The 24,913-nt window shown below is 49.8% G+C and overlaps 1 protein-coding gene across 1 annotated transcript; it reads left to right on the top strand.

Moving 5' to 3' along the window:
* Positions 1–1,128: 1,128 nt before the first annotated feature.
* On the top strand, positions 1,129–23,632 carry FAM83D (family with sequence similarity 83 member D). The gene is made up of 4 exons (XM_025876147.2): positions 1,129–1,694; positions 12,399–12,566; positions 18,108–18,232; positions 20,561–23,632. Exons 1-4 carry the CDS (start codon positions 1,218–1,220, stop codon positions 21,546–21,548), a joined length of 1,758 nt encoding a protein of 585 aa, XP_025731932.1. The 5' UTR covers positions 1,129–1,217; the 3' UTR covers positions 21,549–23,632.
* The last annotated feature ends 1,281 nt before the right edge of the window (positions 23,633–24,913 follow it).

Here is a 24,913-nt window from a genome sequence, read left to right as displayed (position 1 = left end):
TACGTGTACCCCAATGTTTATAGCAGCAATGTCCACAATAGCCAAACCGTGGAAAGAGCCAAGATGCCCATCGACAGATGAATGGATAAAGAAGATGTGGTATATATACACAATGGAATATTATGCAGCCATCTAAAGGAATGAGATCTTGCCATTTGCAACGACGTGGATGGAACTGGAGGGTGTTATGCTGAGTGAAATAAGTCAATCAGAGAAAGACATGTATCACATGACCTCACTGATATGAGGAATTCTTAATCTCAGGAAACAAACTGAGTGTTACTGGAGTGGTTGGGGGTGGGAGGGATGGGGTGGCTGGGTGAGAGACATTGGGGAGGGTATGTGCTACGGTGAGCACTGTGAATTGTGCAAGACTGTTGAATCACAGATCTGTACTTCTGAAACAAATAACGCAACATATTTTAAGAAAAAAGAAAAAGAAGAAGATAACAGGAGAGGAAGAAAAGGGGAGTATGTCAGAGGGGGAGACGAACCATGAGAGATGATGGACTCTGAAAAACAAACTGAGGGTTCTAGAGGGGAGGGGGGTAAGGGGATGGGTTAGCCTGGTGATGGGTATTGAGGAGGGCATGTTCTGCATGGAGCACTGGGTGTTATGAACAAACAATGAATCATGGACCACTGCACCAAAAACTAATGATGTAATATATGGTGATTAACATAACAATAAAAAATTAAAAAAAAATAAATGCAGGGGATGAAGACAACAGGGTTGGTCACACACCCGAGCTCTGACAGCCAGCAGGGGGCGCGCTAGGATGGGGGGGCCGGGCTCTTGGGTTTCAGTTCGGGCTCGGGGGTCTGGGTCGCCGCCCGGGCAGCACCGCCACTAGGGCTCGGCACCCCCTCTCTAGCTGACCCTGCACTGTTCGGCTCTCCGCAGGCCTGCAGCGTCAACTACTGATCAGAGAAGGCGTGAAGTCTCCACGCTTAAATCCCACGCAGCGACCCCCGGAGAACAGACTCGGCAGCCGCCGGCAGCCGGCGCGGGGCGGGGCCCAGGCCGCCGGGCAGCCAATGGCAGGTCAGGGGGCAGAGCCGCAGCGGCGTGCGCTGCGCCCGGACTCCGGCGTTAGGGGTGGCAGCCAATGGGAGGGCCGGGACGCGGGCCGGTTAGATTCAAAGGTGCCTATAAAGCGGCCCGCACGGCCGCGCTTGCCCGAGTCTGATGCGGTCCGTCCCGTCCGACTGCTGCGATGGCTCTGCGCCCCGAGGGTCTGGACGAGCTGCCCGCCGCCTGCCTGTCGCCGTGCGGGCCGCCCAACCCGGCCGAGCTGTACAGCGAGGCGCGGCGCCTGGCGCTGGAAGAGCTGGTGGCCGGCGGCCCCGACGCCTTCGAGGCTTTCCTGCGGCGCGAGCGCCTGGGCCGCTTTCTGAACCCCGACGAGGTGTGCGCCATCCTGCGGGCGGCCGAGCGGCCCCGCCAGGAGGGTGCGGCGGCGGGGGCCGAGGACTCCTTCGGCTCGTCGCACGACTGCTCGTCCGGCACCTACTTCCCCGAGCAGTCGGACCTGGAGCCGCCGCTGCTGGAGCTCGGCTGGCCAGCTTTCTACCGGGGCGCCTATCGCGGCGCCACGCGCGTCGAGGCGCACTTCCAGCCCCGCGGCGCGGGCGCCGGCGGCCCCTACGGCTGCAAGGACGCGCTGCGCCAGCAGCTCCGCTCCGCGCGGGAGGTGAGCGGCCCGCCTCGGGCCCCGGGGCGGACGGGAGGCCCTCTCAAGAACGGGAAACAGGCCGGCCGGGAGCGCGGGCCGGGAGGTCCCGCCCCCCCCCCCCCCCCCCCGCCGACTCGCCCAACTCTGCTTGCCTTCCTTCTGGTCACAGGTACATTGGTCTCAGCCCCCAAGGATGAGAGTTGTGTCCGAGATCCAACTCTTGATTCACATCCCCTGGGGGAGGGGACCAGAAATACTTCCAGTTCCACGTTTCAGTTAAAACCAACCCAGATTGCTAATTTTCTTGGCCATCAGCCAACACTGGATCCCATCTCCTGCGAAGTGCATTCCCTAGGGGAAAATTCCGGAAAGATTGCATTCAGCGACAACTATGGAGCATTAGGAGTCTGTTATTGCTAGTCACAGCTCTGTGTCTTATGTTGTAGAAAGCAAATACATTCGAGTGGCAAAGTGAGAACGCTGTCCCTTTCCCTCCTGCCATAGACCAGAGGAGAAATTGCTCTTTCTGTGAACGAGGGGGGCTGCGCCAGTTAGCCTTCTAAAATGCAGATACCCCGACTTTGGGTCATCTCTCTTCACACTGGGTTTTGGTGGTGGTGTCTTGAGTCTTAGTATGGGTGGGGTGGGAAGTCTTGACTTCAGCAGGGTGCTGGGTGCCTAGGGGTCTGGGAGAAAGGTAGGTGAGGGCAGGGTGGGTGCCACAGCAGACACATAGTTAGCTGCCACCTTGTTTGCTGACTGGCAGGGCCCATCTTCCTGGCTGTCACCTGTGCCAGGGACATGGCAGGTAAAGCCCCAGGCCATGGTTAGGCCCAGTAGGGCTAGTACCTGAGTGTGTCTGACTGTGGCTTATGAAATCTGCCTCAAGTCGGACTGAAATTGTCAAGTCCAGGAACAAGCCCCAACTCTCACCAGTGTTCTTGATGCTGGCTGTTCTTTTCCTGATGGTATCACTGGGTCGAAGATAGTGTGGGCTAGTGCCTTGCCTTTGGGGGAGTAGGTGTGGTGGGTATGCCGCTGTGCTATCGGTATGCCAAAGGTCCTTTTGATAGAGCAGACACTTGAGAAGACTACAAAGACCGAGAAAGGCACGATGGTGGGATGCATTTCCAGAGCTCACCTCCAGGAGGAAAATTTGGGCCCTTGGAACTTAAAAGAGTCATGAATAGTTCTCCATGAAAGAGAGGAAGGAATTGCCTTAACCTCTTGCCCAGCTCCACTTTTCACTGGTAGTGAGGGGGCACTGGAGCTAAGGCCAGAGGGAAGACTGTCTATCGACTCACATGCTGGCCTTGGAAGGGCCTCGAGGCTGTTGTTCAGACGCCCCTTTGCCCTGGGAGCATTCTGTAATACTGGCATTCCAAGGTAGGACCTCCTGCCCTGTTCTGTGCCCTCGTTCAGCTACACACTCATATTTTTGAGATTCTGTATTTGGAACCTGGGCAATTTTAAAGGAGAAAGGTGGTACATTACCTTTACATCTGATTAATATTTTCAGTATCTCTGCCAGATGCCAAATTGCTTGCTCATTCAGCACCTACTGTGTATGGGATGCTGTGCCAGGGCCCAGGGCCACAGGAGAAGGGCATGATGCTTGCTTGCACTCGACAGTTGACAGTCTGCTGGTGGAATGGGTGGAGAGGTTGCTACAGACAGCAGGGGAAGGGTGGAAGAAAGAAAATGCCAGGCAAGGCGGTGACCTTGGAGCTGGGTCCAGAAGGATGCCTGGGGCTTGCCAGTCCAGAGGGTAGAGACTGGCCCAGAAGGGTGAAAGGACCCAGCATGTTTAGAGGCAACCAAGTTCCTCACAGCTGGAGCAGGGAGTATGCCAGGGTTAGTGGTAGAAGAGGAGACTGGAGCCAGGCTTTGCCCACTAAAGAGCAATGGGGAGCCACTGAAGGTTTCGAGGGAGGAGCATGATCACATTGGTGTTCCTGAGCAGCAATTCTGGTGGGAGCATGAGGGAGGATGGGTTCGAGAGGGCTGAGGCTGGTATGTGGGGTGCTTGTAGGGAGGAGGCCACAGGGGCTACTGATGAGAAGAGGGTGGGTGCCAAGGCAGTGTGTGTGTGTGGGGGGGGCATTGGGCAGGGGATCAGTTTTAATGACAGGCTTTGGCCATTCAGTGGCCTGGGAGGGTGTTGAGTGAGGGGGTAGGAGAATAGGCAAGGTGAAGAAGTCGGGAGAGGCAGAGTTAGGGAGGATAGAGGTTTTTTTTTTAGCTTGCGTGGGCAGTGAGGCTACCAAATTAGATTACAGGAGGGAGAGCACGGCTGAGAATCGGGACCAGGAGAGGAGCTGGATTTGAGACATGTTAGCCTTGAGGCCTCAGAGACCATCCCCTTTATTTAAAAGAGCACAGTCATGCTCTCTGCTAAGCAATGTTCCAAATAGTCCCGAGGTAGGTACAGTCATCCCCGCTCCACAGGCGATGGAGCTAAGGCACAGAGAAGTTGCCTGAAAAGCCATTATGCACCCATGTCCTGATGGTGAAAACACCCGCTGGTAGGACTGAGCACTTGCAGTGGGGTCAATTTCTGTGCTAACCCTTTACCCGGATTCTCCCATTTAACCCTCGCGCTGCTAGGAGGGGGCCACATTAAGAGGAGACCAGGCACTTAACTTGCCCAAGATCACAGCTGGGCTCAAGCCCGCCTGCCTAGCCCCAGAGCCTGCGCTCATAAACCACTGCTCCACGTGCATTTCCTGCCATGCAGGAGGATTGGCACCTTGGCAGGTTTCAACAGGCTGAAGGTTTCTTAACAGTTTCTGCAGATTTGGACTTTTTATTTCTGTGTTGCCCATCCTCTAACCTGGAAAGTGACTAGGACAGTACTAATACTTCCTGCACTTTTTCGGGAGAAGGCTGGAGTGGTCAGGATACAGGCACAAGAAACCAGGGTCACTTGGTAAATGGCGGTGTCTAATCCTAGCTGCACAGCCCCGACAGCTGGTTTTCGGATAGTTTCTTCCTCACCTAGGACTCCTGCATGCAGGGTGTCTGGCACAGTGGGTGGGAAGGAGAGAGGCAGGACCGCCGATGATGAAACAGTTCGGGCGATTCTACCTGCCTTTCTGCTCAGCGAGTTCTTTTCCCAGAGGGGGTGTGACTGGGGCTATGCATCTGCCGGGCCCTCCGTCGGCTCGGTTTCTGTGCGCCTTTCAAAGTGTGGGCATCCTGCCACACGAGTAGGCCACAGCGTTTAGAACATGCACGCTGGATGTGCAGCATGGCTTCTGAATGCAGGCGGACTGCTGCCCTGGCGCTCGGCTGGGCTTCACCACAGCCAGAGGAAATAGTGCTTTGGACCGGAGAGCCAAGAGGTTGGCTTCCCAAGAAATTTTTAGAATAATTTTGAGCCGAACAGGATTTGTTTCTCTGACACACCTACCCCTGAGCCTTTCCCTACACTCCCGTATTTGTTGATGAATCATTTTGTTCTTGGTCTCTGTTGCCATGTGAATCAGTGTGTGGCTGGGCCCTGGCCCCCACGAGTCAGGCAGGAGTAGAGACCTTCCCTGGAAGTGCTGCATGCCCTCGATTGGTGGGGGCTTTCTGCAGTGGCCCTTGGGGTATTTCTGGTTTTTGAATGGGAGTTCATGGTCAAAGCTCATTCTACCAGGAGGTTCCACACTCAGAGGCATTGTTCTCACCAGCTGCCTATGTTCCGAAGAGGCACTTGAACTGTGATGCACCCTTGGGCCTCTTTTTGATAATCTGAGCATTAGTAGAAGCGGTCCTTGTGTTGACGAAGAGTCCTGCCAGGAGGAGTGGCCGCTGAGAAATCTGCTGGAGGCCCTGGCGTGCATGCGAATGTATGAGAACTAGGGTCCTCCTGATCTTGCTTAATGCTCCTCTGAGTTGCAATAGAATCTGTGTGGCGTGGTCAGTTCCTGTTCCGGATGCCCCGGTCAGCCCAGAGCAGGCTTCCTCAACATCACTAGTGTTGATATTTTGGACAGGATGATTCTTTGTCCTGGAGGGCTGTCCTGTGCCTTGGACCCTGAGCAGCATCCCTGGCCTCCACCCACTAGGTGCCAGAAGCACCACCCCCCTGCCAATAGTTAGGACATTTGAAAGTCTCCCAAGGGGAGATAGGGAGCTATGCTTAAAGGTTACAGAGTTTCTGTGTGGGGTGATGACAAAGTTTTGGAAGCAGATGGTGGTGATGATCGCACAATGTTGTGAATGTTATTAATGCCGTTGAAAATAATGAGGATGGCAGATTTATCATATATTTTACCACAATTTAAAGAAATTGCCAAGGGGTGCCTGGGTGGCTCAGTCTTTTAAGTGCCTGCCTCTGGCTCAGGTCATGATCTCAGGGTCCTGGGATCCCTGCTCAGCAGGGAGTCTGCTTCTCCCTCTCCCTCTGCCTCCCGCGCCCCCCCTGCCTGTACGTGCGCGCTCTCTCTTTCTCTCTGTCAAATAAATAAATAAAATCTTAAAAGAAAAATAAAGAAATTGCCAAATGTCCCCTGAGGAAGGAAATTGCCCCTGGTTGAGAACCACTGGTTCTCGATAATAAAGAACCACTTTATTTTTCTTTTAAAGATTTTATTTATTCATTTGACAGAGAGAGAGCACAAGCAGGGGGAGCGGCAGGCAGAGGGAGAGGGAGGAGCAGGCTCCCTACTGAGTAAGGTGCCTGACGTGGGGCTCGATCCCAGGACCCTGGCATCGTGACCTGAGCTGAAGGCAAGACGTTTAGCCGACTGAACCCCTCAGGCACCCCCTCCGTCCCGGTCCTGAAATGGTTAACTGTACAATAGCAGATTATGAAACTGAGGGAAAACAACACGCACAAGCAAACTTAGGGTCCATTGTGGACATTTGCTTTTCGTGTTTCTAAACCCTGAAGATAATACCAAGTTATTTAAACATTTTTAAAGAAATTTCAAGGCCGTGATTTCCGTTCTTTTAAAACCTGTAACAAATGGGGAGAAAAGACGTCTTTTGCTTTGTGAGCAGGAGGGTCTTCAGAAGCCTTCCCTGGCAGGAGCCCTGGGGAGCTGAAGGAAGGGCGTCTGAGGGTCACGTGGTGGGCGGGAAGCTTGCTGCAGACGGGCTGTTGTTGACCACTGGGCAGGCTGAGGCATCTTTGAACGCGAGCAGACCTTTGGCAGAATTCCAGGCACGTTGTGCACGAGTCCTTGCTTTCTGGCTGTGGGTGGCAAGGGAGGAAAACCGGGGTGCAGTAGGAAGGGGTGAGTGACACGAGTGTCCTGCTTCTTGCAGGGGAAGAGCTGGAATGAGTGGCCCCCTAAGGCCACTCAGGTGCCTGGTCAGGGTGCAGCCCTGCCCGTGGACAGTGTCTGAGTCAGACCGCAGAGCTAGAAGGGACCTCATGTGGGGATGCTGAGCTCAGCTGGAACCACCTGCCCAGGGATGGCAGTGGAACTGGGGGTCAGACGCGCATGCTGCCATGGGAGGGCTTCCTGTGTGCCGGGAGCTGTCTGGTGTTCTCTCTGGACCGACCCCGCTGCAGACCCCATGGAATAGGCAGTGGTCTTTGCAGGCAGTACAAGGCAGCAGGACTTCGGTATCTTGTCAGAGGGTACGTGGTGCTCGAAAGTGGAGGAGCCAGCATCCATGTTCAGGTCTGGCCCTACAGGCTGTTCACATAATGTCTGTGCTCCCGAGGTTTCTTGACTACTTAGTCCATTCTGGATTAGTCGGCGGTACCACCTGTGGAGAGAAGGTACTGATGTGCTAAGGGCGTTGCAAGCTTTCGTTCTTTCTTTCTTTTTTCTTTTTAATTTTATTTATTTATTTGACAGAGAGAGTACACAGCGAGAGAGGGAACACACGCAGGGGGAGTGGGAGAGGGACAAGCAGGCTTCCCGCTGAGCAAGAAGCCTGCCGTGGGGCTCGATCCCTAGACTCTGGGATCATGAACCTGAGCCGAAGGCTTGACGACTGAGCCACCCAGGCGCCCCTGTTGAAAGCTTTCTTAACATTCGTTCTGTGAACTGTTTCGTGGTCTTAGCAATCATCCTCTGATGGGCTCCATCCCATGTCCTTTGTGAGACACTCTACTGATCCTTTCAGGATGTGTTCCAAGCTTTCAGTCCCTTGGACACTGAACCTTAGACTTGTTTGGAATAACATTTCATCTAACAGTCTTCTAATAGGCGACTCTGGAGTCGCGCAGACCTGGGTTCAGATTCCAGCTCCCGCATTTGCTTAAGTGTGTCACTGTGAGCAAGTTACCTAACCGCTCCAAGCTTTATTTTTCTCATCCAGAAATCAAAGATAATTACTGGGGTTTTGACATTTCTAGATCTCTCTTCAGAGCTTTTGTGCAAGAAAGCAGATGGAAAAGCTTTCCAGATCATGTGAAAATGAACATAAATGGTCTGTGCTCGTCCCGAACACCGAGAAGAACACAGTGGTTGTTGCTGCATAGCTGTGGATCACTGGGTCCCTTGGTTTAAATCATCAACGGGTAGTTGGTGTGACTGGGTGAGGCTTGTCACCTTCGAGGATGATGTGGGACTTGACACAAGTGTGGCCGCTCTGGATGTGGCTGGAGAGGCGCAGGAACTGTCGGGTACTGGGTGGCAGCTTTTTGCAGCTGGATGTTTCCTTCCCGGGTATCATGTAATGACTGATTTGCACCGAGTTGCAGATGGGTGTTGACCTGGAACAGACTCTCAAAAGTCACCTTTTGCAGAGCTTTCTAGCCCTAAGAGATTGGGCAGGCCCTTTGCCACACAGGCTGGGGCAGGGCAGTGCCCACAGTGACTATGTGGGGGCTTGATGGGCATGGGATGCCCGCATTCCAGATGTGTCTCTCCTTTGTCCATCCCACACAAGGCCTCAGGGAGTGGGGGCAATGACCTGTTCCAAGTCCACGTGTCCTTCCAGGGCCCAGCGGCCTACAGCAGGAACACCAGCCCCTCGGACGTGGGTCTGGCCTTGGAAAGCAGGCACTCGGCTGGCCAGTGAAGGAGTCCAGGTCATTGCTGAGCTCAGTGAAGAGGGTGTCCCTTTGGAAATTTGAGAAGCCTCCGGTCTAGTTTAGTCTGCGGGACTTGATTGTATGGGGCGTGGGGTGGGGTTTTGAAGGCAGGCAGGCTGATCGCTTTCCTGCACAGGTCGTTCCCTCCATTGCAGGCCTTCTGCTCTGGTGAGAGAGGAAGGGCTGTTGGGTATAGCGGAAGTTATGGGGAGAAACACCTCCATCCACCCTCTAAACACCTAGCGTTCAAATCCAATTATTTGGAATTGGAAAGGCTGGGGCTTTAAAACCAAACAAACCAAGAGCAAATTAGATGCTTACTTACCACCTGACAAAGGTGGTGTTTTTACAATTGTTTTGTGAAGTGGTGAACCAAAGTCCAGTTTGGCAGGTGCCTTTTACTCTGGGCCCTGCTCCTGGGTCCCTGCCTCCAGCAACCCTCCAGCCCTTTCTAAGCCGGCCAGCCTGGCAGTGTTCCTCGGTCCCTTCCATGGGCAACCTGGATGCACATCCATCGGCCCCATCATACTGGGCATCACCCGTGTCCCTCATTGGCCTGGGTTTCTTGAGGACAGAGACTGACCCTCGATTTGTCTTCCTTTCGCTTTCTCTCGTGAGCTCTGCACACAATCCTATATAAGTACATTAAAATCCTCTGTGCAGGCCTCCCAATGCCTTCCATAGCCTCTTTCTCAAGCTTGTTGGTTGTTTCCTGTTTGCGTGGAGGTGAGTGTGCCTCTGCCTACCTCCACCGCACCCCCCAGCCCCGCCTGCATAGTCCATTGCCTGGCTCTTGCATGGACCCCTTTCTTTCCCTTCTCTGCAACCCTCATTGCTTCCTGCCTGACCCAACGTGGAAGCCTCTACCACTGATTTTTCTTCTTCAGTTGTTAGTCCTCCTAAACATTGCTGAATCCTGAAAAATAAAAATGTCTGAGTGCCTTCTGGGTTGCGGGAGGTGGGGCTAGATCTCCAGCCTACACCAATCTGTCTTCTAGTGGCCACTTCTGTCCTGTTAGGTTTGCCACTTCAAACTCCTTCCTCTTCTTTCTTTCTTTCTTTCTTCCTTCCTTCCTTCCTTCCTTCCTTCCTTCCTTCCTTTCTTTCTTTCTTTCTTGATGGGAGGAGGGGTAGAGGGGGAAAGAGAATCTTAGGCTGGGCGTGGAGCCTGACATGGGGCTTGATCCCACAACACTGAGATCATGACCTGAACCGAAATCAAGTGTTGGTGCTTAACCAACTGAGTCATGCAGGCATCCCTGGAACTCCTTACTCTTCTTCTTCTTCTTTTTTTTTTTTTCTTTAAGATTTTTTATTTATTCGTTTGAGAAAGAGAGCACATGAGAGCATGAGCAGCGGGGAGGGGGAGAGGGAGAAGCAGACTCCTCGCTGATCTGGGAGCCTTACACGGGGCCCAATCCCAGGACACTGGGATCATGACCTGAGCCGAAAGCAGATGCTTAACCCACTGAACGCTCCCTTATTCTTCTTAAACCTCCCCCTCCATTTCCTGTATGGTGATGACTCTGTGGTTGACACGGGCCTTCCACGACCTGGCTCACCCGTATGCCTCTCAGCCAGGTCTGGCCACATGGGCCCCTACCCCATCATTTCCTGCCTCTTCCTCTGCCACCAGCTGGCTTCCTTTTCGAATGCCCTCCTCTTCACGACTCCCCTGTCCAAACTGGGTCCTTGTTTGTGATTCAGTTCAGAAGCCCTGTCCTCCAGGAATCCTCTGCTCTCCTCTGGTGAACATTTGAGTGCCTGTAGCACGTCCACCACAGCAAAGGATAAGTCCGGTGTCTGTCAGATTCTTTTTAGCTGTCTTTCTGCTTAGTCCAGGGTTTGGCCCACAGTGGACTCTGAAGAGGTGCTGGCTGCATGATGGAGCACGTGTTTCCTGCCTGAGCTAAGCCCTCCCGTCTGTGTCTTGTGCAGTCTTCCCAAGAGCCCTTTGACGTAGATGCTATGCTTATCTCTTCCAGAGGAGGAAACTGAAGCTCAGAGAGATGAAGAACTTGCCTCGGGTCACACAGCTAGTGAGCTGCAGAGCTGGGGTCGGTGCCCAGGCCTTTCTGCCTTTTGCCCACTATGTTAGATGACCTTGATTAGTGGGATGTCTACAACTCCACGTGGGACACATAAAACCATGTGGGAGGTGATAAACTTCTGACGATGCCACAATTCCGAGAGAACACTTATTTTTGGGGTGCCTGGCTGGCTCAATCAGTAGAGAATGCAACTCTCAATCTCAGGGTTGTGAGTTCAAGCCCCATGGTGGGCATGGAGCTGACTTAAAAAAAACAAAAACAAAAAAACACTTATTTTTTAAATCATTGTATCCAGGGGGTTTTAGCTAAACCCTTCCCCAAGAATAGCTCAGTAGCTGGGGCTTTATCAGCACTGGGGCTTGGGCGTTGGGAAAGGCAGCCAGAGAGAGAAATTGGTCTTCCCAGACTCATAGCAGCGACTTCCTCGGAGCTGGTGTTTCATGGTCCCTCATCCTGGTAGGCGAGGTTGGGATGTTGGAGAAAGACCACAGAATCTCCTCTTATTTATTTATTTATTTATTTATTTATTTATTTATTTATTTGAGAGAGAGAAAGCACAAGCAGGAGGGAAGGGGAGAGTGAGAAGCAGACCCCCCACTGAGCAGGGAACCCTATGTGGGACTTGATCTCAGGACCCTGGGATCACGGCCTGAGCTGAAGGTAGCCGCTTAACTGACTGAGCCACCCAGGCGCCCACAGAATCTCCACTTTGTGTTGCTTCTTGAACCCCCACCTCCTTAAGGGCCTGTGACCGTCAGGTGCTGTCTTGAGTCCTCTGGGGCCACAGAGCCAAATCCATCCCATTCCAGGGCCTCCGTTCCCACAGAAGACGTGAGACCCGTAAATAAATTACCTTAACGTTCAGAAAAGGAATTAATGTGGTACGGAGAGACACAAGTTCTTGCTGTGGAAGTGAGGAGGGAGACCCACTTCCAGCCCAGGCTGTTCCTAATGGTAGCTCAGGGAGGCCCGCTCTGGCCCGGTTTTCAGGAGCTTGTGCTAAGCCTGCACGTTCTGACACCCCCCCCCCCCCCCCTCACTGAAGTCCCCGCTCTTAAACTGCAGAGAGCATGACAAGAGGCTTGGTGCCTGGAGCGGCCTGTCTCCATCAAGGAAAGCTAGGTTCTGGCAGATGTCTCCCTGTGTTGAAGTGTCCAGACGCTCCGACTCTGGACTGGTGAAGGGAATCAACGAACAGATACTCGAGGGATCCTTTGTACCTTGTCATTTAGTTCTGGCTACACACCTATTTTGCAGACTCAGGACCAGACCTTGGAAATGACTGTAATTTGCCTGGGGCTGTGTGGCTGAGGCAGCTGTGAACTGTAGTCTGATGCTGAGTGTGCAAGATCGGACAGCAGGCATGAATGGAGCCGTGCTGCTGGGGAGAAGAAAGGACTGGTCCAGGGTGGTGCGGAGGGTGGTGGCTGGGAGGTGGTCGGGAGGCTCAGCTGGGCCAAGTCCAGATGTGTAGGGTACAGTGGCCTGCGTGTCTTTGGGGATGGAAGTGTCTGTGGCTGGGGGCAAACGGACAGTGCAGAAGGAAAAGGGAGGGGAGGGGAGGGGTGCTATAGGGCAGGGATCCTTTCCCGGCTCTGAGGTGGGCTCCAGAGTCTGCATAGTGAGCTGTGAGCTGGTGTTCCCGTGAGCTGACCGCTTGCTCTTCCCTCGGCTGCCTCTCTGTAGGTGATCGCCGTGGTGATGGATGTTTTCACGGACATTGACATCTTCAGGGACCTGCAGGAAATAAGTCGGAAACAGGGAGTTGCCGTCTACATCCTTCTGGACCAGGCTCTGCTCTCGCAGTTTTTGGATATGTGCATGGATCTGAAAGTGCATCCTGAGCAGGAGAAGGTTTGTGTTACACGTTTCCAGTCTCCCCACAATCAGCATAATGACTGAGCGTCCGAGACCTACATGGTCTGTACAGTGGTGGGCGAGGGATCCGCATGACAGGAGAGGCAACTGAGGCCATGAACAAAGCCATTTGCCTGAAATCTTACAGAAAAGAAACCACAGGGAAGGCAAGCTGGTGCAGCCACTCTGGAAAACAGTATAAGGTGCTTCAAAAAGTTAAAAATAGAGATACCCTGGGCGCCTGGGTGGCTCAGTTGGTTAAGCGACTGCCTTTGGCTCAGGTCATGATCCTGGAGTCCCAGGATCGAGTCCTGCATCGGGCTCCCTGCTCAGCAGGGAAATCTGCTTCTCCCTCTGACCTTCCTCCCTCTCATGTTCTCTCTCTACCATTCTCTCTCTCTCTCAATAAATAAAAATCTTAAAAAAAAAAAAATAGAGATACCCTGTGACCCAGCAGTTGCACTACTAGGTATTTACCCCGAAGATACAAGTGTAGTGATCCGAAGGGGCACGTGCACCCCAATGTTCATAACAGCAGTGTCCACAATAGCCAAACTATGGAAAAAGCCCAGATGTCCATCGACAGATGAATGGATAAAGAACATGTGGTATATATATACAATGGAATATTAGCAGCCATCATAAAATGAAATCTTGCCATTTGCAACGACGTGGATGGAACTGGAGGGTATTATGCTAAGCGAGATAAGTCAATCAGAAAAAAAACTATCATATAATTTCACTCATATGTGGAATTTAAGAAACAAAACAAATGAACATAGGGGAAGGGAAGGGAAAATAAAATAAGATGAAACCAGAGAGGGAGACAAACCATAAGAGATTCTTAATCATAGGAAACAAACTGAGGGTTGCTGGGGGGGGGGGGGGAGGGTAGGCGGATGGGGGAACCGGGTGATGGACATTACGGAGGGCACCTGATGGAATGAGCACTGGGTGTTATATGCAACTGATGAATCTCTGAACTCTACCTCTGAAACTAATAATATACTAGTTATTATCCATGTTAATGGAATTTAAATAAATAAAAAATAAATAAGTTACCACCGTGACTAGGAAAAAAAAAAAGGAACCACGGAGTCAGGACTCAAACCTTGGCTTGCCCCTCATGTCCCACTCTGTCCTAACCAGGAGCTCAGCTCTTGGCGCCTCTTGGTTCTCATTCTTATAAAATTAGGCTTTTTATATCCTTTGCTCTGAGCATGAAAATAATAAAATGAGCTTGGGGCGCCTGGGTGGCTCAGTCGTTAAGCATCGTCTGCCTTCGGCTCAGGTCATGATCCCAGGGTTCTGGGATCGAGCCCTGCATCGGGCTCCCTGCTCAGCAGGAAGCCTGCTTCTCCCTCTCCCACTCCCCCTGCTTGTGTTCCCTCTCTCACTGTCTCTCTGTCAAATAAATAAAACCTTTAAAAAAAATTTGAGCTTAAGTATTTAAATGTAAGGTTATGTAAGTCAGCTAGCCGATTCTCTGTAGTGGAAAGAGGCAAGAAAAATCATATTTGTTATTCATCTTTTTAAATCAAGCATCTTAATGTGAGCTGTGAGCTTTGGGACTTAATTCATCCCCTTGGTTCATCACCTGTGTGAGCACTTTCTCTGAGCCACTTACTGTTCTAGGTACTGGAAAGAAAGCAGTAAACAAACCGAACTGGAATTTGGGCTTTGGTACTGTAGGCTACTTGTGTAGTGGACATCAGCTTACCACCTTGTTATTAACAAGTAACTTGGTCTACAAAATTTCACCATTTACTGTCCCCCGCAGAGTTCTTGGGGGTGGTTTTCCCTAATGAGGAACCTGAGGATTGGGTTTAATTAGGTAGTTACTGGTTGCTGCAGCTACAAAGCATATTCATGTTCACGGTGGAGGTAGAATTGGAGCTTGGAGCCAGAATGAAATGGTCCAGCCACGTGACCCAACAGTAGCTGAAATGGGAAGTCAGGGGGGCCCCAGGAAAATGCACGTTGGGCACGGAAAAGCACGTTCTCATCTAGCTAGATACGCAACCTGTGCTGGCTCTTACCTAGAGCCCAGTGAAGAAATGCAGGTTGCCCCTGTGGAACTCTGAGGCTGTCTGTCTGAAACTAAGGCTGTGTGTCAGCAGTAGGAATCTCACAGAGTGGCTCTGGCCGCAGCTCTGATCGGGACATTGGCTGCAACCCATGCACTCCGAGGAAATCCAGCATTACCTACAGATTTGGTTGCACACTGTTGAATGCTGCCCCAGGGAAGAGTCGAAAGGTCTGTACCTTTGGCTTCAGCAATTTTCTCGTGTCTTAACTTCTTCCTAGAGAAGCACCATCTTCGGTGGCTTCTCACCCGGGCACGTCTGCTGGTGAATTTGTCCCTCACCCAGTGGGGCTGACCTCCGCCCCGGCTCCGTGGCTGGTTCTGAGTGGGTGTCCTGTCTGTAGGAACTTGGTCATGTATTTGTGTGTAGACAACTCAGAAGTGCTTTGGCCACAATCACAGGGGCCTGTATGACATTCAGGTAAGTGCCAAAGGGAAACATGTACAAAACCACACCAAAATGTACCTATAGTGATATTTTTAAATGCTTGTTTGTTATATGTTGATCCTTAAAGGTTGGATCAGGAACTAGCATCTCCTCCAGGAAGCCCCCCCCCCCCACAACTGTCCCCTGCCCTCCCCGCCCCTGCCTGTTCCATGTATGTGTACAACTTTTTGGAAGTTCCTAAGCTTTTTTGTTTGTTTAATTTTATTTTAAAACAATTCAATGTACAAGAGTTACAAAAATAAGGAATTCCTTTTTTTTTAATTTGTTTTTTATTTTTTAAGTGGGCACCATGCCCAACAGGGGGCTCAAACTCACAACCCTGAGATCAAGAGTCACAGGCTCTACCACCTGAGCTAGCCAGGTACCCCCAAATATAGGGAATTCCTGAATACTCTTTGCCCAAACTGTCTAAATGTTAACATCTTGTAAACCTCGGTGCAAATTTCAAAATTGAGAAATAAATTTGATATAATACTGTTAACTAATTTATAGACCTTATCAGTTTCACTGATCATTCCGCAAATGCCCTATTTCTTTTTTTTTCTTTTTCTTTTTTAAAGATTTTATTTATTGACAGAGAGAGAGAGAAAACAAGTAGGCAGAGAGGCAGGCAGAGGGAGAGGGAGAAGCAGGCTCCCTGCCGAGCAGGGAGCTCGATGCGGAGCTCGATCCCAGGACCCTGGGATCATGACCTGAGCCGAAGGCAGACGCTTAATGACTGAGCCACCCAGGCACCCCCACAAATGCTCTATTTCTTGTCCAGGATCCAGCTCAGGACCATATCTTGCATTGGGTTGTCATGTCTCCTTAGCATCCTCTCTTATGGAACTGTTCCTCTGTCTTCCTTGGTCTTTTAGGGTCTTGATGCTTTTAGAGAACACTAGCCAGTTTTCTGTAGAGTTTGGGTTTGTCTGACATTGCCTCATGGCCAAATTCAGGTATGTGTTTGGTAAGACCACAGAAGGGATGTTATGTCATACCATACTGTTTTGTTTTGGCTTTTGTTTGTATTTTGAAAAAATGACAGACTCACAGAAGTTACAAAGGTAGATAGAGGGTTCCACGTGTCCTTCACCCAGTTTCCCCCAGCGGTTACACCTTGAGTAACTTAGAGTACAAAATCAAAGCCTGGAAATTGGAGTTGGTACAACATGTGTCTGTAGTTCTGCGCCATTTCATCACATGTGGACACATGTGTATCTGCACCCACCATCACAATACAGGACTGTCCTGTCACAATGATCTCCCTCTTGCTACCGTTATGGTCCCATCTGCTCCCCTATCTGTGCCTTCCTCCTGATTTTTAACCCCTGGCAACTAGTAATTTGTTTCCCATCTCTGGGTCGCTTGGGTGGCTCAGTCGTTAAGCGTCTGCCTTCGGCTCAGGTCACGATCCCAGGGTCCTGGGATCGAGCCCCGCATTGGGCTCCCTGCTTGGCGGGAAGCCTGCTTCTCCCTCTCCCACTCCCCCTGCTTGTGTTCCCTCTCTCGCTTTGTCTCTCTGTGTCAAATAAATAAAATCTTAAAAAAAAAATTTGTTCCCCATCTCTATAGTTTTGTCAGTTAGAGAATGTTCTAGAAATGGAATCATAGTGTATGTGACTTATTTTTTTAAGATTATTTTAGAGAGGGAGAGTACGCACGCATATGTGTGCAAGCAAGAGGGGGGAGGGGCGGAAGGAGAGGGAGAGAGAGACTCTGAAGGAGAGTCTGCACTCAGTGCGGAGCTGGACGTGGGGCTCGATCTCACGACTGAGATCATGACCTGAGTTGAAACCAGGAGTCGGCCACTTAACCGACTGCGCCACCCAGGTGCCCCACTACGTAACCTGTTGAGATTGGCTTTTTTCGTCCTGCACAAAGCCCTTGAGAGCTGCCCAAATTGTTGTGTGTATCCGTAGTTTGTTGTTGCTACTGCTGAGTCATGTCATGGGCTATGGTTGTCCCATGGTTTGTTTAACTGGTCACCGACTGAAGGGCTTGAGGATGGTTTCCAGTTTCGTGCTATTATGAGGAGAGTTGCCATGGATCTTTGTGCACAGGTTTTTGTGTAGATGTAGGTTTTCACTTCTCTGGACGATGTCCTATCTTGTTGCGGTTTTTCATCCTGCATTACTTTCCTCTCTCCTAGTCCTTAAAGATAAGGGGCATGCCTGATATCTCTGTTGTTTCAAGGCTCAGCACATTGTAGGGGCTTTCTTTGTTTATGGAATGAAGGAGGGAGTCGAACAAATATCTTAAACATTTCATTTGAATCATGTTAAGATTTCTAAAGGTATATAGTTTAGTCAGTGCTGATTTGCCCCAAAGAATGCAGATGGTCTTAGTACTTTACATACCATTGGATATATGTTTCCATGTGTCGTTTTATAAGGATAATTATGCCCACATTATGCACCATGGGGCCTCAGTATGTTGGTGCCCTTTTGGTAAATTCATTCTTACAAGAGATGTGACATTGCTGATTAAGCCCCTTGTGATATGAGTGTTTCAGCCTCAGAAGTCCCATGTTAGAGAAGGCTTATCCTGATTTCCATACTCATGGTGTGGGGTAGATGAGGATTATTATTCATTACTGATGCTGTTAAATAAAAAAGTAGGAGAAATAGCAGGTTAGCTTCTTTAAGCCTTTGTTAAAATGATATTTATTACTAGCGTGTTTTCTTTGATGATTTTATCCCCCATGTTTTGTTTCAAAATCACTTCTTGGATTCTGTTGTGTCATATCCCCAACAGTGAGTCTTCTTTTCAAGCACATGTACACATGGACCAAGAGTCTCAAAAGTCAGTGTGAGCAAAGGGCTCACAAGAAGATGGACTCAGTGAGGGCGCATTCCTTGAGTCCTGAACACTGTTGGCTCGTGTGCCCTGTATGGTGTTCCTGAAGGGGCCTGGGGACCACTCCTTTGCCAGTGAGTGCGTCTGTTGGGGAATTATAAACCAAGCCCTCTTATCATTTGCTCACTGGACTGTTGTTTCCTTTTCTCCCATTCCCTGCCGACAGCTGATGACCGTTCGGACCATTACTGGAAATATTTACTATGCAAGGTCGGGAACTAAGATAGTTGGGCAGGTTCATGAAAAATTCACACTGATTGATGGCATTCGAGTGGCTACAGGCTCCTATAGGTAAGTCTCTAGCCTGCCCGTGCTTGCTACTCTAACCTTTGTAGAAGGTGCATGCTATATAAAAGTAAAAGCTGCTTTTTCCTCTCAATGTGAGTCTTTGTGGCCAAGGATTCTGACTGGTGTGCATCTGTGGGTGTGAGTATATCAGTCAGAGCCTCCTCCTTCACGAGGTGGTCGGGGTGTGGGGTCACCCTTCCCCCCCACCCTATGGGCCACAGAACTAAAGTGTAGATGTTGAAACTTGCCTGGAGACCCCCAGTGGATGAGTCGATTCCAGCCTCGGCCAGGCCTGCCGTGGCTGAACCAGGGGTTACCAGTGACAGGAGCAGTCTCAGATCCTGTTCCTTGGGGCCTTGGACCTCCCCCTGTCCCTCATCCCTGCTCACTTGCAGGTAAGGGCAGTCACAGGCCTCAGCATCAGTGAAGGGCAGAGCTGAAGCTGTCACCTTACGCTTAAATCCTTCACCTTCCTTCAAGCCTTGTAGCCCAGTGCTTTAGTCCAGAAAGCCCTGGTCCCTGTTTCTGGCCCACCTTTGGAGTCTCACCTTGGCAGTGGCACCTTATGGTAGGGTGCCGGGATGTTGAAGAGGGTGGAGGTAATAGTGGTTCACATGGATCTCCAGAAGTTAAGATATACCATGTTTACTTGGGCAGATCTGATGGTGGTGTGTCTGTGTGTTAGATTGTCTGGGGTATGCATGAGGTACGTCTTGAGTTTAGAAAAGAGAAGCTCCTTTTGGAAGACACACCATCTCTGGGTGGTGACGATGTGTCAGCCCTGGGTAAAGGCAGACATGGAGAGGATTGTGGAAGCTGAGGTGGTCAGATCAGCAAACTCACGATGCTGTCCTTGCAGACAGTACCGTCATTGCTCAGAGCAAAATTCACGCTCTTCCTTGAGACCTCCTTTCATAAGATGTTCATAAATAACTGGAAGAAACTGGATTTTCATCCAAAATAGGCTTTATCTACATTATACAAACTTGGTCTCAAATGGTTTTTGGATCTTCTAAAATATAAAATATAAAAATTACATTACTCTCTCTAAAAAAAATATACTACCATTGAGGATAAGGATGAAGATGGTAGCTTCTATTTGTTGAAGGCATTTCATAATCATGGTGTTGGGTAGGTGTCTTGTTTGCATGATTGAGGGTTTTCCATTTCAACCCTCGCTGAGGGTTTTTCAAAAGAATCTTTCTTCTCCCGCTTTGAAGGCAGTTCTTAAAGTAGGATTTGCATCAGCAAGGATTCTTGGTTGCCAGAGACAGAGTTGACACTATGTGTTATGATCTCCTTTAAAATAGACTATTCTTGATACAAACTTATTTATCAGTGGGGTGATTTCTGCGAGTGCAGAAAGCTAGCTCAAACGACTTTATGCAAAATAGAATTTATTGAGTCCCATAACTTGGAAGTGTAGAAGGGTGCAGTTGGTTTTCAGCTTGTCTTGACCTGGAGGACATATGTTTATCAGAATATTGTCCCCTGGTTCTGCTTTTCTCTAGCTGATCTTTATTCTCAGTAAGGCTTATCCTTTTGAAGGCAAAGATCCAGGCTTACTTACGTAGTCTTTAGTAGCTATCTCCCAAAGAGAGAGACTTTCTTTCTGTTTGCACTGGCATCAGTCCTTGAAAAATTCCTTGGTCCTCGCTAGGCCATGTGCCCACCCTGGGTAGATCCCTGACCCAAGGGAATGGGATACTCTGGTGGCCAGCCTGGGTCATATGTCCACCCCTTTTGTGATTGGAGAAGATGCATAAAGGAATGCCTTTTGGCTGGGGTGAGTTCTATCACTAGAGGAAGGAGAAGGGATGCTGGACAGGCAGGGGCACATGGCCACTAAGGAGCTCGGAATGTGCTCGGAGCAGCAGCATCATCCTTAGAATGACAGTACTGTCTCCCTTTGAAAATGACAGTATTAGAGGAGCAGAGCACTAGCAATCTTAAGGACTGGGGTCTAGTCTAGGGTCTACCACCAGCTTCCCACTGGGACATCACTAGCTCGTTTCCTCACTTCTAAAATGAGAGCCCTGGCCTGAATATTTTTAAAGCCCTTTTTAGTTTTTAGAAATTCCGAGGCTGAGGAGGTGTGGGTCTTAGTGTGTTGGTTAAAGAGCTGGCCTTTTTACTTATCTTAATGCATACGTATGTCAGACCCCGGGGTAAGGCTGGTTGAATTTACACCGCCTGGTAGGTATGCTGTCGCTAGAGCTGTGACTCCTGGAGGAGAGTACCTGGGCTTTATTATTCAGTTTGACAGTAAGTAAACAGTAAGGAGACTGCTCATCCTTACCAGCTTCTCTTTGTTTGTTTTTAATCCTTAAGTTTTACGTGGACAGATGGCAAATTAAATAGCAGTAACTTGGTCATCCTGTCTGGCCAAGTGGTTGAACACTTTGATCTGGAGTTCCGAATCCTGTACGCAGAGTCGAAGCCCATCAGCTCCAAGCTGCTGTCCAACTTCAGGATCAGCGGCAAGTTTGACCATCTAGTCAACCCGAAGCCTCTGTCTAAGGAGCTCACGTTGGGCAACCTGCTGCGCCTGCGGCTGGCCCGGCTCTCAAGCACCCCCAAGAAGGCTGAGCTGGGGTTCGAGGCGCCCACTGAGGGCGGGGCAGAGGCCAGGCGCCATGACTCGGAGTCCTCCACCATCAGTGACAAGGACGACTTCAACAGCCGCAGGGACAAACGAGAGGGCGGGAGGCTGACCGATGCTGCCACTCAGACGGAGGCAGGAGAGGAGGCACCAGCAGTGAGCGTGAGTGATGCGGGGACCCAGGCCAGCGCCGCAACGGCGTGTGCCAGGACCCAGACCGCAGTCACCACCAGGGTGGCGAGCTCCCAAACCGTGGTTCGGTCCACGTCGGCCACCACCCAGACTGATGTGGATGAGAACGTTCTCTTTTCTCAGGGCACCCAGTCTAAAGAAGGGTCACCAGTGTCCAGGATGTCTGTGTCAAGATCTTCCAGTTTGAGATCTTCCTCCTCTCTGTCCTCGCAGGGCTCCGTGGCGAGCTCCCTGGGTTCCCAGGCGTCCAGCAGAGCCACTGACTTTGTCCCCACTGGACATTCCAAGTTCTGGGGTGCCCCCCACTTGGATCTGTGCTTGCGAGACTCCTTTAGGAACTTGAATCAAGAGCGCCAGTTTCACTTTGCTGGCATCAGGTCCCGGCTCAACCACATGCTGGCCATGCTCTCCAGGAGAACGTTCCTGACTGAGAACTACCTTGGTTTTCATCCTGGAAATGTTACCAGGGCCTCGGTGAATCTGCTGGCTGTGAGAGATATTGCACTGTATCCCTCCTACCAGTGACCACTCAGCATTCAGCACCCATCCCCCGAGCACCCTGCTTTGCAGCTCGTTCACCCGATCTTTGGTCACCCCAATTTTCTCTGACTTCTATAAACTGCACATTCTTTTACATGCCTTTATCTTATTTTTGTCATGTATAAACCAGGTGTTGGTTTTATGGTTGAAACGCTATGGGTACAGTTTCTTTGCACGACTTTAATATTGGTATCTCTTAAAGAGAGTGTTTAGGGGTTCTCAGGTTAATTCAGGTAAAAGAGAAAATACATTTTGTGTTTTTCTAGATAATGTGTGCTCTTCTGTTTTAGAGATTTGAATGACTAGTTTTTATGATCAAAATCCTGTTTAAGAAGAAACTTTCTTATCGTCTGTCTCTTCTTTAGGATATCTATGTTCTTAGTATTAAATAAATATAAACAACTTTTGTGTGGTGATTGCACGGGTATTATTTTTCCCCTCTGGCACTTTTCTCTAGGAGTATGTCAGAAGTAAATGCATGTAATAGCTATTTTTGCAGTTTTTTTTTTTTAAATAGTGTTGGGATGGGGAAGAAGTAGATGATCCAAACTGTTAAAAGAGAAAATATTCACTTAAAAGTTACAGGACGTAAAATAAGTGTCAGGGCCGTGCCCTCCTTAGTGATAGGAATGTCGGTGTTACTATCTGTATAGTTTGAAGGAGGGAACTTGCCAGCAACTGCAGGTCTTTTCATGTCCTCTGCTTGTCTTTTCTTCACAGGAAAAGCTTGAGCTATTTAGACAAGGAACTTGGTTCTCTGCTGCGCTGCCAAAGGCGGCCTTTGTGTGCGTTCGTGGATTCAGCCCTGGTATTAACTCTGGTGGCCCCATGGGCCTAATTTCATCAGATGGGTGTACTGACAATGATTTAGCAATCTCATATCCTGGAGTAGTGGCAGAAGAGGACACTGACAATTATCCCAGATTCCAGGTCCTGTGGCAGGCCATGCAACTGGTTTCTACACCCTGCTAATCAGGATTGGTATGGCTGTGGATTCCTGTTTTTGTCCAGTCTCGTTTGTGTGGACAGACCAAAGCAAGAGAATTAAAGGGTGGCCTCCTCCTTCTGATTTGGCCAAAGCAAGAAAGATCTGTCACAGGGGAGGGTATCTTCTGCCACATAGGCACATGCTCATGCACTGGATCATGAGCATGCCTGTGGGTTTTCATGCGTGCCCTGGGTCTCCCTCATGGTCCCCAGGCTGGTTATTTGCTGGGTTCATGCCTTAGTCTGGGCTGTGAAGCCGGCCAGACATCTGGCTCGTGTCCAGTTGTAAACAACTCGGGCCTAAGCCTCACACAAACGTATAGTTGATTGAAACCGTTTGCAGATTTAGATCATTTCCTATGTTCTGTCTTTGACCCTCGCAACAAAGTAGCACTAGGACAGCTGTTATTCCCAATAATCGAGCAAAGAAACAGAAGCTCAGATGCAGTGGCATATTTTAGGCCTCAAGGCTGGTAAACAGTGACATAGGTGTGGAACACAGGTTTTTTTGGAGTGGGAGTCCAGTAGTTGGTTGTACGACTCTCTGTAGGAGGGTGGGGGCAGTACAGGGTGTACCTCGAGAAGTGGCAGTTAATACACTGATGAGTTGAAACTAAAAACTTAACCTCACTAACGTCATTCCCTGAAGGTATTGCCAATGGTTAGAAATTAGAACAAAAGAAATATGGGATCCCAAGGAAATGGCTAGGTCTCTTAGAGTGAGCAAAGCTTTTCTGGCGTTCAAGTTTGGAAAGAATATCATTCCAGGGCATAGCTGGTCAAGATGAGGTCTGAGGACCACCTGCATCAGGGTGAGCTGGGTCCTTGTTTACAATGTCCATTATTGGCCCTTTTCCCAGGGGAGGGGAGGATGAGTAGGGCAGACTATTTGGTCCAAAAATGTTGGTTGCCCCTTCCTGGGAGAGAATTATTATTTCCTTATATGTCTAATGTCAGACTTAGCCATTGCAAACTTGGCTGTAAATATTTCAGTATGTATCTGTAAAAGATCAAAACAAAAAACAACTCACTTTTAAAAACAACCACAATACCATGATCCTACCTAAACAACTTTAATAAAAATTTCCCAGTATCATCAAATAGTGTTGAAATTCAGTTGTCTTGTTTTCTCCCTGCTGATTCGTTTGAATTAGAGATCCATACAGTTGCAAGGTCAACGCAATCAGACTGCAGGGTCGACATTCTTTTGAAACACTTAAGGAGTCAGCTGAAGAGCTGGTCACCCCACCCCCATAGGCAGTTGGATTGGGGAATATTTATCTTTTACTAAGGGAACTTGAGGTGACTTACAAGAAAACCTAAGGTTCAAGATCACGTAAAGGAAAAGTTACATGAAGAAGCCCAGGGGTGGAGTGGAATGAAGCCACTACCTGTGCATACCACAATAACCAGCATGCTTCTTTGGTAGACCGCATGTTTATCTTTAAGCTTCTCAGTAGGCGAGGCAGAAAGAGAAACCTGGCCAGATCCACCATTCGCATTAAATCCGGGTTCAGGAAGAATTCTTTCTTTTTTTAAAAAAAAAGATTTTATTTATTTATTTGATAGAGACACAGCGAGAGAGGGAGCACAAGCAGGGGGAGTGGGAGAGGGAGAAGCAGGCTTCCCACTGAGCAGGGAGCCCGACGCAGGGCTCGATCCCAGGACCCCGGGATCATGACCCGAGCCGAAGGCACATGCTTAACGACCGAGCCACCCAGGCACCCTGGAAGAATTCCTGATGCTAAGATCAGGTAAGAATTTCTCACAAGGATCTTATAAAGATGATACTGTGGGGCTCCTGCTGGCTCTGTCGGAAGGACCTGTGACTTGTGGTCTTGGGTCGTGATTTTGAGCCTCACATTGGGTGTAGAGATTTAAATAAACTTAAAAAGAAATAAAGATGATACTGTGAGGTGTTCAGACAGAAACATCCTGATGATAAACCCTATGACAGATACTCTGAGGTGTGCCCAGACACTGAACCCACCAGGACAGTTGTTTAAAGCTATAAATGAGTTTATATTTGGACGTACTCTGTGAGCATGGACTATGTACCTTATGTTGAATATGTTCCCATAAGCATCATTATGCTAGTTTCACTGGTGCCTCACGCCCAGAAAGATGCCCCAGTTTGCCTGGCAGAGTTCCAGTTTATGCCTGTGAGGGCCCCTCTTCGGTCAGAGAAGTGTCCTGTTTGGATAATAAAGCATACTATCATCCTATCTTGAAAGCACCAGATCTGAGGCCCTCCCCAACTGCATAGATGGGCCTTGTTCCTGAGACCGACGTGACAGAGACTCCCTCTGCTAGCTGAGTCTCTTTCCTGGTGGATCCCCACACCTCTGTACCCAAGTCTTGGA

The sequence above is a fragment of the Callorhinus ursinus genome, unplaced genomic scaffold, assembly GCF_003265705.2.
Source record: "Callorhinus ursinus isolate GAN/ISIS: 27379988/994484 unplaced genomic scaffold, GSC_fseal_2.0 scaffold38, whole genome shotgun sequence".
NCBI classification, from domain to species: Eukaryota; Metazoa; Chordata; class Mammalia; order Carnivora; family Otariidae; genus Callorhinus; species Callorhinus ursinus.
This window is presented reverse-complemented; position numbering and strand designations above follow the sequence as displayed.

Excerpts from the sequence above, each read along its gene's own strand:
- FAM83D (XM_025876147.2), top strand. The coding sequence starts at position 1,218 with ATGGCTCTGCGCCCCGAGGGTCTGGACGAGCTGCCCGCCGCCTGCCTG. Across the intron at positions 1,695-12,398 it reads AGCTCCGCTCCGCGCGGGAG|GTGATCGCCGTGGTGATGGA; the intron begins GTGAGCGGCCCG and ends GCCTCTCTGTAG. Across the intron at positions 18,233-20,560 it reads GTGGCTACAGGCTCCTATAG|TTTTACGTGGACAGATGGCA; the intron begins GTAAGTCTCTAG and ends TTAATCCTTAAG.